The following is a 14,456-nucleotide window of genomic DNA, read 5'->3' on the forward strand; positions in this document are numbered from 1 at the left end:
TGCTTAAAAGGTGCAAAAAGATGATGGTTCAACGTCATGAAGAGGAGGCTTTGAAGAGCTTTGTTAGATTTTCGAAAACTTTTTACAAAACGTTGTAAACACACACGTTTAAGCGTATAAAAAAATATTTAGATTTTAATCTTATTTCGATTTTTCTAAGCCCGCAGTCAAGATAATAAGTTTTGCCATTTTCGAGACACACTGTATATCATCAGCCTCTCCCGTCCCTTATAAAATATGTATTAGGGGAGACCAATTTAATTTGATGTTCTACAGGCAGATCGTTAGAAAAAGATAGCGGGTCGGTCGGTAGGTAAAATGACAATAAATTTTTCATTTATCAGGGTTGGTAAGGTACCGAAAATATTCTCAAAAAAATATCTTGATCGAAAATTAACTTCTTTTATCTTCGATGAAGATCATTTCTTGAATTAATTTTCAGCTTTATAACTAGTGTGTAAAAAATATACTGTAGTAGAGGTTCAATATTATTATTTTTTGAATTTAGTAAAAATAGGGTCGGTCGGCCCGTAGAACAACAAATTAAATTGTTCTCGCCTTACTACACTAAGTAATAACCAGCATTGTACTTTGACTGCGATAATAATGGAAGCGTGTAAGAATAATGTACTCTATGAGCGAGTTTCTTTACAAAGAATTCCTACCTTTAACGTCATATCTTGGGCTTTCTTGCTAGACTAAGAAAAACAAATACTCACGACGTAGAATAACATATTGAGCTTTCTCTTACAGCTGGTGTGATAGCAAAAGTCTTTGGAACAGGGAACGCGTCATCAGCAGCAGCACCATCTGCACCTTTGATACGCAACACTACAACGACAACAGAGGAAAATACTGCATCCTTCACCCCCATTGATGATGAAAAGAAAAGTGGTAGGTTGTCATAGTTTTTTTCGCCATGTTTCTTTCAAAAAGTTTAGATGATGTCAAAAAGAGCTTTTGAATGCCATCAGATACACGCTTTTTTATATAAAATAAAGAATATCATGGAATTGGGCAGCTGAAGATAAAAATGTCATTTTTAGAACATTTTTAATTATAAACTGTTAAGTAAGGATACTTTCACAAAAATGCTTGAGACGTATATATGAAATGTTAAATCTAGTTTGAATTAGGATCCTAACCTAAAAATGCTGTAAGAATATCCTAGGATGATTTTCCCCAAAAAGTTAAGAATATCCATCATGAAATGAAAAAACACCATTCTTATAAAAAAAAGCGAGGGTGGAAATTTTATTGAGAAACATTTAACGATAACAATAATATTATTCATATAGTAGCCTACTACTACAAAAGATTGATTATTATGTTATGAAATTGAAAAATAATGTGTGCCAATGAAATAATGAGAGCTTTCTAAATAGGATTTTCATGATGGCAAAACAATATTAGCTCGTGCTAATCATTACAATCTCCTCTTCATTTTAGATGACAACATCGACGTCACAAAGCGTGAAAACTTTGTCAAAGCCAAACCAATTGGTAAAATGGAAACACTGGAGATTAACATCAAAGGAGCTGCTGCAACCAAAAACAACTTTACCAAGAACAACAAACCGTCTGAATTAGAAGGAAAACATCAAAACCTTGCCAAGAAAAAATCTTCAACAGGCAAAAAAAGATCATCGGCAAAACATAGTAGCAAAAAAACGAAGAAAAGTAAAATCGCTTTCCCGAAGATCATTCTATATCAAGGACCTCTTTCAAAAGATATCGCGAGAATTTTGTACGGTAAAGCGTCCAATGCCAAGAAACGAAGTGAAATTATGAAAATTATTAAAAAGAAATCGAAAGTTCAAAAGAAGTACAAGGTCAAAGGTTACGTTGATAATGTAGCGGTTGGCGCAACGAAAAAATCATTGCCGAATCAACAGGGTAAGTTTGAAAAAAAACCACACTTATTTCTACCATATGTGTAGATATGTAAACATCCGTAAATCTACCATATGTGTAGATACGGTAAATGCTTAACATAAAGAATTATGCGCATGCGTAATATGTCGTCTCGTTCTTTGGTAGTTAGGGTTACGGTTTGCCGTTCTTTTCGTCGCTTTTTAATAGTTATTTGTCGTTCTTTTTATATTGTCTGGATAGTGTTTACAGTAACTACCAATATGGTAGATTTGCGGATTCTACATATCTATACATATGGTAGAAGTTTTGATTGGTTTGTTAGAATAGCGTGTAGACCTATATATGGACCATTAGACAATGGATCAAAGAAATATTTTCTATAAATGATAGAGCCCAGGCTAAAAACATCAAAGTAAGGTCTAAGTTTTGACTTTCGGTTTCTCCAAGTTAAAAACAAGCTATAATTTCCAAGAATTTGAAGTGCAAACTCTAATATTTAGGAAGTGAGAATTTTCTAAAATGAGCTCAACTGAAAGTTCTCCAGTCATAGTCGATTATCAATTAACTAGCCATAATTTTTATTAAAGTGCCACCGCAGAAGAACGATCAAATAAATTGTTGAATTTGGAAAGAAATGTTACTTATAGCCGTTACTTCTGTTAGAATGGCATCTCATCTGAAGCAAAATCTAGTCTACAAATATTAGCAATTTGTGTCCATCTCATAGATATCTTCTTATAGAGATAAGTTATTTATCTGTTTTTTTTTTTGTCATCTCTTTTATTACCAAAATAATGGTATATTATGGTTTGTTTATAGCATACTAAACGCTACTGTACTAAACTGCCATTTTACTGTAATAGTCAAACGACAACTTTTTGAAAGGATAAAAATTTCTAATTTGCGTTGCTCAGAGCGGTTAATAACTACTTGTGGTTTAAATAGGGAATTTCCCAACAAAAAAAGGAATTTCCCTTAGTTCGACTCCCTGAGGTAATAAAAAAAGACATAGAGCTTTGAAAATGGGTAATCAGATAAAAAAAAATCCGGAAAAGTGTTTTTAATGATGATAAAACAATAGAAATACAGTCAAGCTAAGAATGTTACCGGTACACCATTTAACCGGAACTAAAATACTGAAAAACGCGCGCAAAATTATGAGATGTTTGCCCAACTTCCTTATGCGTGAAGCTATGAATGCCATCCTCGGAAGCTTTAGGCTTCCTGCGGTGGCAAAAATATCCACTAGGCTGTCCTAGTATATCTTAAACACCGTTCAGATGTTTGTTGAAAACCTTTTTTGGCTGACTTTTTCCAATTCTCTTACCCTTAACAGCGACAAAAACCACACTTTCGAATGATCAAACATTACGAGAACATCTCAATGACTTTATGAAGCAAGTTAGTGGGCAAGGGCGAGCGATCAGTAATAAACATAAATTTGGTAAAAAGAAGAAATTCAACCCACAAAGTTTACCGGACAGCAGTAAGAAACCAAAAGGCGAATCGGGTAAGCAATAAGTGAGAGTCTAATTTTGATGGGCGACACGTTGAAATCACAGCTACATAAAGCCCGATTGTGTATTGAAAAGTGTGCCGTATTTCGAACGAGATCACGTGACATTAGAACTTCTGCGTTTGACCAATCAGAAGCTTCACAAATTTTCGAAAACAATAGCAACAATATCTTTAGCTATTTTCACTTTTTTTTGCTTGGAAAAGCCTAAAGCACTCCATCTAGCCCTTCGGGCTTTATAGAAATCTGTGGTTGAAACATTTCATGGAAAATGATTTTTTTCTGATTATGGAATCGATTTTTAAGGTTTTTAACCAGAATTTAGTGGCTGTGAGAATCATGTCAGTCACGTTTTAGTCACGTTTTTCGCTAGAAAACTTTTGAAGAATTTCTAAAGGCTGGAGGAGGGTTTTTAGGTATTTAGACTGCTGTCTGTCAAGTGATATTGAGTGATAAGTACAAAATCTGCGAATTTAAGTGTATTGAAAATCTACCATTAAGACTAAATATTCTTTTCCAGACGATCGAGACGTTGAAGAAGATATGGAAATTAGCGCCAGTGGTGAAGATGACGAAGATAAAGAAGAACCAAAGAAAACTGAGAACAAAGGCGAAGGTGAGAGATTCTTCCTTAGTAATAACCATAATCACATTACGGTTTGCTGGTTTTACCTTTTTAAACCAAGTCTACATGTGTCTCTCCCCTAACTCGGAATCCAAATTAATTGACCTGATAGGGTCTGCATAAAACATAAATTCCAGCTTAAAATTTGATAAATTCAACCGAACCATCTTTTTACAAGGAAGGGGGAGGTTCAAAAGCCATGATATGAGATTAGGTCTATCTATTTTTGAATGTACTCTTATAAACAGTTGAACTTTATGAATATGATTTGACAGTAATAGTTTTCCTTTTTCAGATGACAAATCATCAGACAATTCAAAAGACAACAAAACTACAGACAGTGATTCGTTAGAAGTAACAGCCAAACCAGCAAACAAACCAACTGATAAACCAACATATGATAAAGGAACAGATGAAAGTGATGGAGACAAGGAGGAGGATGAGGATGAAACGGATGAAGGAAGTTCTGTGTCTTCTTCTGGTCTCAAGATACAAAATCGTAAGTAATTTGAATTCTCTTTTGAAAGGTGGACTCGGAAAACCTGGTATACCGGGTGCACCTGTTTAACAAGAGCACTCCTTTCACCGTAATTAGCCCCTGAAAGGTGTGCAAAACTCTAAAAAAAAACTTTTTTAGAATTTAAAGAAATGTTCTGAAAATTTAGGAATGCAGTCATTCCTGGTTTCTTTCTTCATAAAATACGAGCAAAAATCTACTATAGCGAGTCCCGCACGAATTTTATAGAGTATTACTTATTTTATTAATCTATACTAGCCGGTACCCGCCGTCGCACGCCGGTTTAGCTGTTTGCTGAACGCATTTAGAGTCCTTTGGATGTTGGGAAGGTGGCTTAAACACGATGAAATCAAAATTAAAGAGAAGAATTCTCTTCAAAGTTTGACTCTATCCCTCCCGGGTGACGTATCTTTTAACCATATTTTGAAAAAGATTTTTGTGGCAAAAATGATCAGAAAGCAGAAAAAGGGCGTCATTCCCAAATTACACCATACCGGCGACCAACGACGTCCGAGACGCCTCTGCAATTAAATTTTTTTTTTTCTCGCTTCGCTCGCGTTATATTTGCGTAGTTCTTGATGTTTAGGAAAACTTTGATGTCAAGATAAGCGGAGTGAAATAATAGACATGACACGAGATTCGTCGAAAAGGGCAGCCCTGGGGGGGGGGGGTTACTTAGGCAAGAGAAGGGTATGTGCCGGCCTTAAGGGTGCCTTTTTTGAAACATGGCAGTTTGAAAAATCGGAAAATCAAACTTCAGTCCCACTAAGAATCGGAAAAATAGGAAAATTTCAACTTTTTGCCCCCAGAAAGATAGAAATTTGGTCAAATTAGTTCCAAAAAGTGAATTAAAATACACACAAATTCCCTTGTTTCTTCTCCTCTTTATTCTGCTAAGGTTCCGAGGGACAGGGCCGAAAGTCAGCTCGCAACCATAGTCCCCCCGGAAGGCAGCTAGGACACGCAGACAAAAAAGCGTGATAGCGCAATTTTAGGTTGCTTTTTATAAAATAACTTCGTCATAACTTCGATAACTTTTCAAATTCAACAATGACTTAGATTTACAGCAAAATAATCATCGACATAGATGTTTAAAGGTCCCTTTTTACGAGGAAAGAACTCTAGTTTTTACCGCCTTTTGAATGTATTTTTAATGTTGCTGTTGTTCTAACAAACTTGTCTTGTGATTCTTAGGTCTTATTTTATATTTGTTCTTTTCTTTAACAGATTCTGTTTAAAAGATTTTCTTTTTTTTTGAAAAGAATTCGAATGTCTCAAATCAAATAAGGTCGTTAATTACATTCGAAAACATAAAAAAAAAGAAAAGAAAGAAAAAAAAAAAGAAAAAAGTCTAATCTATCAATCAAAACAAAGTCTTTATAAAACGGCGCGAATCTGATTTAACACATTTGTGGAGCAAGAAGCAACAGTCATCTTTTAAAAGAACAAAACATTGCTTGCGAAAACGAAAGTGACACACAAAAAACAAACCAACAAACACACATACAGACTACGGCTATTAATATATAGATTTCCTAAAAGATACTTCTTTTCTTTGAATAGCAACGGAGCCCAAGCCTGCAAAGCCAGTAACGGAAGCACCAACCACTGAACCCGAGGAACCATCTGAAGAACAAGAAGAAGGACCCTTCAACCCTACACCACCTTCTCCTCCCCCTCCCAATAACGAAAGTAAACCTGATCTACCACCACCAGTACAGAACGTACCATCAAACCCTCAGAATGCACCACCACCTGCCGGTAATGAAGCTCCACTACCAGAGCTTCCAGGAGGTTCACCAGACCAAGAGGAATCTAAACCTGATGAGGAGGAGAACACAGAAGATGATAAACTAATTCTGAAACCCGTTCCACAGGCCCTAAAAGAACCTTCAAAGCCGGAATTGAACTTTCCAAAACCACCAGTATTAACTGATATTGATCAACCATTGATGTCACCAAAACCTCTAATGGAAGAACCACCACCAAACTTTGCTCAAGAAGACATGATGACTCAACTAGATATGAACACAGAGAGTATTGATACCTTGATTGCCAAGGTCAGCAGTTTGGAAAGTAAAGAGAAAGAACTGGAATCAGCCATGGGAACAATTAGTGAAGGGCTTGAAAGAATCGAAAAGAAAATCGGTAGGTAGGGTTTATTGCGGGTGTTACAAATAAATAGGGTATTTTGAAATTTCAAACAATACTATTGGTAAAGATTGGTAAAATATCAAGATGTCAAAGGTCAATCAATTATTATTAACAATTTTTCCATAAATTTCCCTTTAAATAGAATATTTAAAAGCTTTATACCTTCAGTTACGATTAATATTCGACAGTACGACTCGTACAATCAATGCATCTCAGAGCCCTGGAAAGAGATTTCAATGGTGACGTGAATTGCTTATATTTCATACTCTTCTAGATACACAACGAGAACGTCAAACACTTAACAAATTGCCAATGCCATTCGAAGAAAAATCTGGAGCTATTTCTGCTCTACCACCTTTTGGTCCACTACCAGCCCCTATCAATAAACTCGGAGGTAAAAAGATTGAATATTCAACTTCATTCGAAATCAATTTGTAACCTCTGTAATTAAAACATTGTGAGCCCCCTGGGTATTTTACAAATCTCCAATGAAATTGTAAGTAAAATTCTAGTTGAGCCAGCGTTTTACTTTACAATTTTGCCTATCAGAATAACAAAAGACGGTAGAAAATATTTTTGTTTCAACTATTTCGTTTTTAAACACCAATTTACAGGAGGCAGAAGACGACCAAAACTTTTGAATGAGATCTTCATACCTCTACCTCCAAAAGGATCACAAGAAGCTAACGACATCGAACATGGCAAGATTTTCAATTCACCAGTGCTGAGTAGACTACCACTTCCCATTCGACAAGTTGTCAGCAAGATTTTTCAACAACAACTTCTGAAGAAAGAAGAACAAGCACCACCAACATTATGTAAGTGGAAACTGTTACCGTTAATACTCAGTGAGGAAACTGGTTTCGAGTTAACCAGCTAAGTATTTCTTCAGTCTTTTACAGTGCTCGAAACATAAGTAAAGCGATGTCAGTCAGGAAGAAACGACACTTTTTTATTCTGGTACTGGCAGTTTCATGTAACTTTGGTGACAGAGTTGCCTGAAGATTGTCACCAAAGTGTTCAGTAGTAGAATAAAAAAGTGTCTTTTCTCCCTGACTGAGTTAACCAGCTAGGATCGTCTAAAATCGTTACATTGAGTTTCTCATATAAAGAGAAATTTGACCTCCCTTGTAAAATCAACTAAATCCCTTTGAAGAGTTTTCTGGGTTGATAAATGTATTCTTCACATCTCTTGTACAAAAACATCAAACAACAGTTTTTCAAATTCAAGGAATTGAGAAATCACAATGATAAGGAAAGAATTTAACTCGTTTGTATTGTTCTCTGCTAGCCAGATCTACCGCTGATTAATATTCTTGTTTGAAAATGTTTTATTGGTTCTAAAAGATTTGGTGGAGATGATCAGGAACAATCAGTATTCCCTTTTAAACAATCTTAGGAGCATATAAGCCTAGGATTGTGACACGACTTTTTGATTACTTTTGTATGAAACATAAAATAAAACAGACGCACAGAGTAAGATATCAATCATCTCTGATAGAAAAATTGAGAAAGTTCTTAGAGCCTGCTATCAGAGTTTGTTTACTTTGTATTTCTTCGCTTAAACTACACGGGATCAAAACAGAGAACTAATTCGAAACCTGCATATTGTGTGTTAAAACTTATTACCTTACTACCGACCATAAAAAGTACCTCAAGTGGATTAATTTTGGTAAGTGGGGATTAAATTTGGCGAATTTGGCAAATTTTAACGAAATTCGTCAAATTCAATTCCAGCCAAAAATCGTAATTTAGCCAATCACCAAATCAAATCCATTAATCCACTTAAGGTAATACTATTTTGTTTCCTCATACCATAGTGAGCTCTCCTACACCATCAGCAGCTTTGGAACCTGACGAGCCAGCTAAAGAACATGACATTGATAAATTGGAATTAAGTATTGGACGTCTTCCTATTTCAAGACATGGAGTTTTCCAAACAATTAAACGCGCTCCCAAGCTGCTCTTCTTCGCAAAAGCACCCAAATTCTTCGAGCTATTTGCAAAACGTAAGTAATTTTAAGTGATATTGATTCAATTCAATCATGTCCTGTCAAAAATTTCTAAAAGTTCTCTTTCATACTCAAATTGGATAAGAAACCTCTAAAAATCAACCAGAATATGAGAGCATCGCAGAAAAGACTTCTTTCTTCCTTTCAAACTACTTTTTGATACGCGTCCCTCACATGACTAAAGGTTCAATCTCAAAATAAGTGTCTTGGAAAATTGGAAATCTTGCAATCCTGTTCTGCCTTTGAGATTGGCCTTTTTGTCATAATATGAAAACATCGACTTTTCCTCTAAATGAAAAAAGGGCAATCTCAATCTCACCACAGTAAAACTCTAAATTTTGTAAGGTATTAATTTTGAGATTGAACCTTTAGTCATGCGAGGGACGATAGGAAAGTAAACTTTTTAAAATCATACCTTAGCATGTGAACAAAGATGCCAAAACGGTGGTGAATGCCTTGGTCATAATGTGTGTCGCTGTCTCCATGGTTTCACCGGACCGCAATGTCAACATAAACTACAACGACCTACAATCGTTGAAATCATCGGGCCGTCACCAGCGGCATTTTTCAATAACCCGCTCATGATGAATATGTTGGGTGGTGGGGCGCCAGCCCGCCAACAGCCACACTTGGTGAAACTTCCTTTCGTCCCTACTGAAGTATCTAGAGAAGAAGAACGAGAAAATGAAAGTAAACAAAGAACATTAGGTCATGTTGATCAAGGCAAATTGGTAGAAATCTTACGAAAGTTCACGATGCCTTTCATGGGTGGGGATGAGATCGATGCTTCAATGCCCTTCAAACGATATAATATCCCAAAACATCAAAATTATGTATTATAATCAGCCACGATATCATAACGATTACTATCGATATTATTAAAAAGATGTTACAAAATGTTATATGATTGATATTCAAGATATAACAAGTTTTGGATTGTAGAACAGTAGACGAATAAATGCTGGCTGTTTGAAACATTGGAAATGGTAGATTACCTTGTAGAGAACGTTCCCATATTGTGAACTCGTCGAAATCCCTTGGATAGAAACATTTTCATTTTTGTATAATTCTGCTATGAAAGAATAGTTTGTAGATAAATCCATAAACTGTGGTATGGAACGAAGATTTAAGAATGAAAAAAGACAAAAGTTTATAATAGCACATCCGATTTTTCAAAATTGTACCGCGGTTGTGCAAGAAGAGATTTTTCAAATATTGTTTTGGAATCATTCAGAGGAAAGCCTAACTTAAAATTTGGTGTATTAATTGGTTCAAAAGTTATGTTCAAAAACCAGTATTCTGTCAATTTTTAAAAATGTCAAAAAAGGGGAAAACTAGGCTTTCCTCTGAATAGATTCCGAAATGATCTTTGAAAAATCTCTTTTCTATTGCCTACAATATCAAGTCAAAAGAAGGTAACTTATTTCTGGCACACCAGGTAGTTGAACAAAGGTAGATCTCACTATAAAGCTTTTTCAAAACTTCAATGTCATTTTGCTTTTGAACGAAAATCTTTTCAATTTCGACAACGACCAATTTAGTTTTGTGTGTTACTGTTTAGTATGAATGTTTTTTATTTTATGAATCACGTGGTATTTACGTTATTATTTTTATTTCAAGAAAATTTGTCGTTTTGTGTATTCATCTTTATACAAAATAGTTTTAAATGGAAAGGTAGAATTTAATGTTAATAATAATGATAAACAATGATATAATAAATATACAATTTATAAATTCCTCAAAAATTTCACAAAATATATTTACCCCCAAGAAACAGAAGATAAATATGGCTAAGATCACTAAAAAAATTGTATCTCCTATAAGGAAATACAATTGAATGAAATCGGGTGATTCCAAAACTGTCCTGTGACTCTATTTTCAAAGTTTAGGATTTGCGAAATCATATCCAAAACACCTCAAGTCAGAATCAGCCAAAACTTTGTTACAAAATCCCAAAATATTAAAAAAGATATATTATGAACACAAGGAACCATTGGAAAAATCCTAAAAATTCATGGAGGTACATAACTATAACTTTTTTGTTTTCGACTCAAATGTTTAAGATCTTCAGCAAAAGAGCGAAGGGGCGTCAGCTTTGAGGAGAAAATCATAAGATGGAAATCTCTGCATAGGTATTGTCTTGATATGAGTCACAATAAAAACTTTACATATGTAAGGTGGGTCCTTAGTTCTGCTTAAAAATGCTTTTTAGGCCAATTTTTGTTTCTTCTGTAATTGAAACCAGCTACAACTGTAAAGAACACCTCCTTACATGGAAGGAAGACTTAATTTCCTATTAATATACACCCGAGCAATAAAAAAATCATGAACGTAAAACAATTCAGATAAAAAACATAAATCTAAAGTCTTAGTTTTGTTTCTTCAACGCTTGCTTTTCCTTTGAGAAGCATCAAATAATGTGAGGTCATCATCATCGTCATCATCGTCACCCTCAGATAGAGGTCGCATCTCCATTCGGTCATCACGGTTCTCCCTCAGCATACCATATCTTAAAAAAAATAAAAAAATAGTCAAAAATGCTGCTCTGTGGCCTTCAAGGAGTAGAATTTTAGATAGATAGTTAGACCAATGAATTCCCTTAATGAATGATTGTTTGCTATCACAAATACACAACAAGACCTTATCCAAGCTTTTGATTTTCCTAAAACAGCAATGCATTGTGGGATTGTTACTATTACAATAGAATTCCCTCGAGGAATTCTTAAGAGATTGTCATATTGTAATACCCCCGAAACAATCCCACAATGCATCGTTTTTTTTAGAAAAATAAAAAACTCCGACAAGATCTATAGCTTCAACTAGACGATTATGGAAGAAGCATTAAAACTAAATCAAAATTAAAAATATATATGAAATATCAAGATAAATCAACGTTGGGAAATTATACTGTGTTTATTCATTGCTTAGAACTCCAAAATCATAGATAAATGTAAATATTATAGAAGTATATTTCGCAGGTCTATTGACCTCTATGAAATAATCTCATTTATATTTACAGTTTATCTTTATAATGTAACAAAGTTCTTATTCTTATTGTACAAGTACTTTTTTCATATAAAGTCGAGTTCTTGGGCTTCCACGGACTTTCCACTGGAAGCTGTCATCGTTCTTCTTCATATTTCGTTCTTTTGCCTTTTGGCACCATTCCTTAACGAGGTTTCGTTCGTTTTTTGACAGATCGTCTGTTGCTTTAAATTCGTAACGGCGTCTTGAATTGCAGATCCCCTTTAGCACCTTTTCTTTATCTTCCTCACTTTGAAATGTAAGTTTCAATGGACGGTAATGTTTTTTCTCTTCGTTTTCAAGTGTTAGGGTACCGATTCTTTCTGATTTTTTTACCTTGATTTCTCCTATATTCAGTTTTGAAATTATATGTTTTTCTATGTAGTCGATATCTTTCTTATCCGCTATCTCTTTCGTGTCTTCCGTAGTTTCATATAGATGATGTATCATGAGATTACACAAAGTCGCTTCAATCCATTTTTTATCCTTATTTTCTTTTTCAAGGAAACGCTTTATCGTTTTCGTTTGCGACTCAAGATGTTTCTTTGTTATTTCTGAATAACTTGATTTTTCACAAGCAATTTCATTCACAGACGAAGATTTTTTGTTTGCGATTTTATTTATTTTGCCTTCCAGCACGTCAATTCTTTTATTGAAGGTGTTTTCAATTTCTGCGACTGCTTTATTCACATTGTTAGTTGACACTTTAGCCTTCAAATTTGAAATGTCCTCCCGTTGTGCTTTTATTATGTTCTCACATGCATCGATATCTTTTTGTAAATCTCCAACAGACTTGAAGTTCAATTTCTTTTTCAATTCTGGTGTTATGATCACACAGCTCATACATTGATAGCTTCTAGATTTGTGTTGAAGATAAAGCTGGATTTGATAAGGAGGAAGCTCAGAGCAAGCCAAATGAACTTGACGTTCGCATTTCTTGCATTGTAAAGTGTCCTTTTTATTTGTGTTTGCATGGATGAGGCAGCTTGATGGGGTACAATAACCAATTTCCTCGGATTTTCGTTCGTATATTTTTCCAGTTATTTCCGCCATATTGTGCACATTTTTTGCTGCTCTCGCGATGCGACTGTATTTGACGTCAAATAAAATTGAATATGACCAAGCATGTAATGTAAGACTTGTAATATGAAGCATCACACATATTTTGCTACCATTATAATAATATTCAGTAGCTTACTTTCTATTTCTATTTTGCCGCCTTCGAGAGCAAACGGCACGTATGATAAAGTAGAGAATGACAACTGCACATATCACACCTACCTAGAAAAATACAAAGATAATAATTTCTTAAAACATTTTGTAGCTGTAAATCACAGATTAAAGATGGCAAAATTATATGCTATTATCTTTCTGAATTCATTGGTGTTTGTATGTAAATGAATTTTAGTGTACCTAAATAAACGTACATTTTCCCATCTCTTGTAAGAGTACAGCAATCAGTATAAATAATATCATGCAAATGATTAGCAGAGAATATTAGACAGCTCAGAAAAAAGGGGGTGGAGTATATACTATTTTTTCAATGAATTATCCCTGGACATTTTCATTTTTCACCCCATGGACATGGGTTAAAACCCATGGACAATCATCAATTTAACCTCTTGGACACTCACATGAACGGATTTTTCCTGGAAGAGCCCAGTGTTAAAAAAAAGGTGAAATATACCGGGTGCGCCACAAAAAAGTTTCTCTCTTTGAAACTAAATTTCTCAAAATCGAAAAATTCTAAAAGAACCATTCCCATTTCATTGGAAAGAAAAAAGAAAAACTTAAATTTTGATGGGTCATTTATTAAATTCGGTTAATTAGATCGAAAGTTATGCTCAATTATTGAATAAAAAAGTTACTTTCAGAAAGTGCTCGGAAACGTTGAAAATTGACCTATCAAATTTTTATTTCAAATTTGGTAGTCGCAAAAGCCTTTACATGATTAAGAGCATTTTTCAGTAACTAAACACATAAATTTTGAAACTGAAGGGTCAACAAGAGTTTAAAATATTCATCAAAATCAATTTAATTTACTTTTACCGAAATTTTCCTCAGATTTTTGGTTGTAGACCGGAAAAAGTCTTATGTAAGGCTGCATTAACCTCGAAACCCATATTTTGATGTATTTTTAAGAATTTTACCAGATTTTTTGGCCTTTTTCGACGAATTTTCTTCCTTTTATTGAAATTCAACCTTCCTTTATATAAAAAAAGATTATTTCGACAGCTAATTATCATTTTTTAATGACTGATTCGAAAATACTGATGTATCATGTAATTATGCTTCTGTTTAATTTGATAGGTCTATTTTTAACGTTTTCAAGCACTTTTTCAAAGTAACTTTTTTATTCAATTGAACATAACTTTTGATCTAATGATTCGAATTTTAATAAATGACGCATCAAAATTTAAGTTTATCTTTCTTCTTTCCAATGAAATAGAAATGGTTCTTTTAAAAAATTTAGATTTCGAGAATATTAGTTTAAAAGAGAGAAACTTTTTTGTGGCGCACACGGTACTTACTACAACCATAGCTCTCATCGAAATGTGTTTGAAATCAGTTTTAAGTCTTTTTCCATTGTTTGGTGCTACTGTAGTCCCTATAGTAAAAAAAACAAAGTGTCTTTTAAAATAAGGCGGACAATCACAGAGTTATGAACTTAATGATTAACAGAAAGTTCTGATTTTGAGTTCCAAAGCTCATGTAAATTGGAATACTAAAATG

The 14,456-nt window shown here is 34.2% G+C and overlaps 2 protein-coding genes across 2 annotated transcripts in view; one reads left to right on the forward strand and one right to left on the reverse strand.

Moving 5' to 3' along the window:
• Window positions 1–10,418, forward strand: part of LOC136806053 (uncharacterized) — a 43,713-nt gene extending 33,295 nt beyond the window's left edge. The window contains exons 5-14 of the mRNA XM_067062625.1: window positions 754–894; window positions 1,450–1,896; window positions 3,212–3,385; window positions 3,912–4,007; window positions 4,312–4,515; window positions 6,097–6,681; window positions 6,962–7,081; window positions 7,302–7,505; window positions 8,508–8,696; window positions 9,120–10,418. Of these exons, the coding sequence (XP_066918726.1) occupies window positions 754–894; window positions 1,450–1,896; window positions 3,212–3,385; window positions 3,912–4,007; window positions 4,312–4,515; window positions 6,097–6,681; window positions 6,962–7,081; window positions 7,302–7,505; window positions 8,508–8,696; window positions 9,120–9,541 (2,582 nt within the window). The 3' untranslated portion in view covers window positions 9,542–10,418. The remainder of the gene's footprint in view (window positions 1–753; window positions 895–1,449; window positions 1,897–3,211; window positions 3,386–3,911; window positions 4,008–4,311; window positions 4,516–6,096; window positions 6,682–6,961; window positions 7,082–7,301; window positions 7,506–8,507; window positions 8,697–9,119) is intronic.
• The window catches only part of LOC136806051 (membrane protein FAM174-like), a 420,508-nt gene continuing 416,335 nt past the window's right edge, over window positions 10,284–14,456 (reverse strand). Inside the window, exons 3-5 of the mRNA XM_067062624.1 lie at window positions 14,255–14,331; window positions 12,922–13,004; window positions 10,284–11,208 (exon numbers count right to left, since the gene is read on the reverse strand). Coding sequence (XP_066918725.1) covers window positions 11,082–11,208; window positions 12,922–13,004; window positions 14,255–14,331 — 287 coding nt within the window. The 3' untranslated portion in view covers window positions 10,284–11,081. The remainder of the gene's footprint in view (window positions 11,209–12,921; window positions 13,005–14,254; window positions 14,332–14,456) is intronic.

This window comes from Clytia hemisphaerica, unplaced genomic scaffold (genome assembly GCF_902728285.1).
Source record: "Clytia hemisphaerica strain Z4C2 unplaced genomic scaffold, Clytia hemisphaerica genome assembly, whole genome shotgun sequence".
Classification (NCBI taxonomy): domain Eukaryota; kingdom Metazoa; phylum Cnidaria; class Hydrozoa; order Leptothecata; family Clytiidae; genus Clytia; species Clytia hemisphaerica.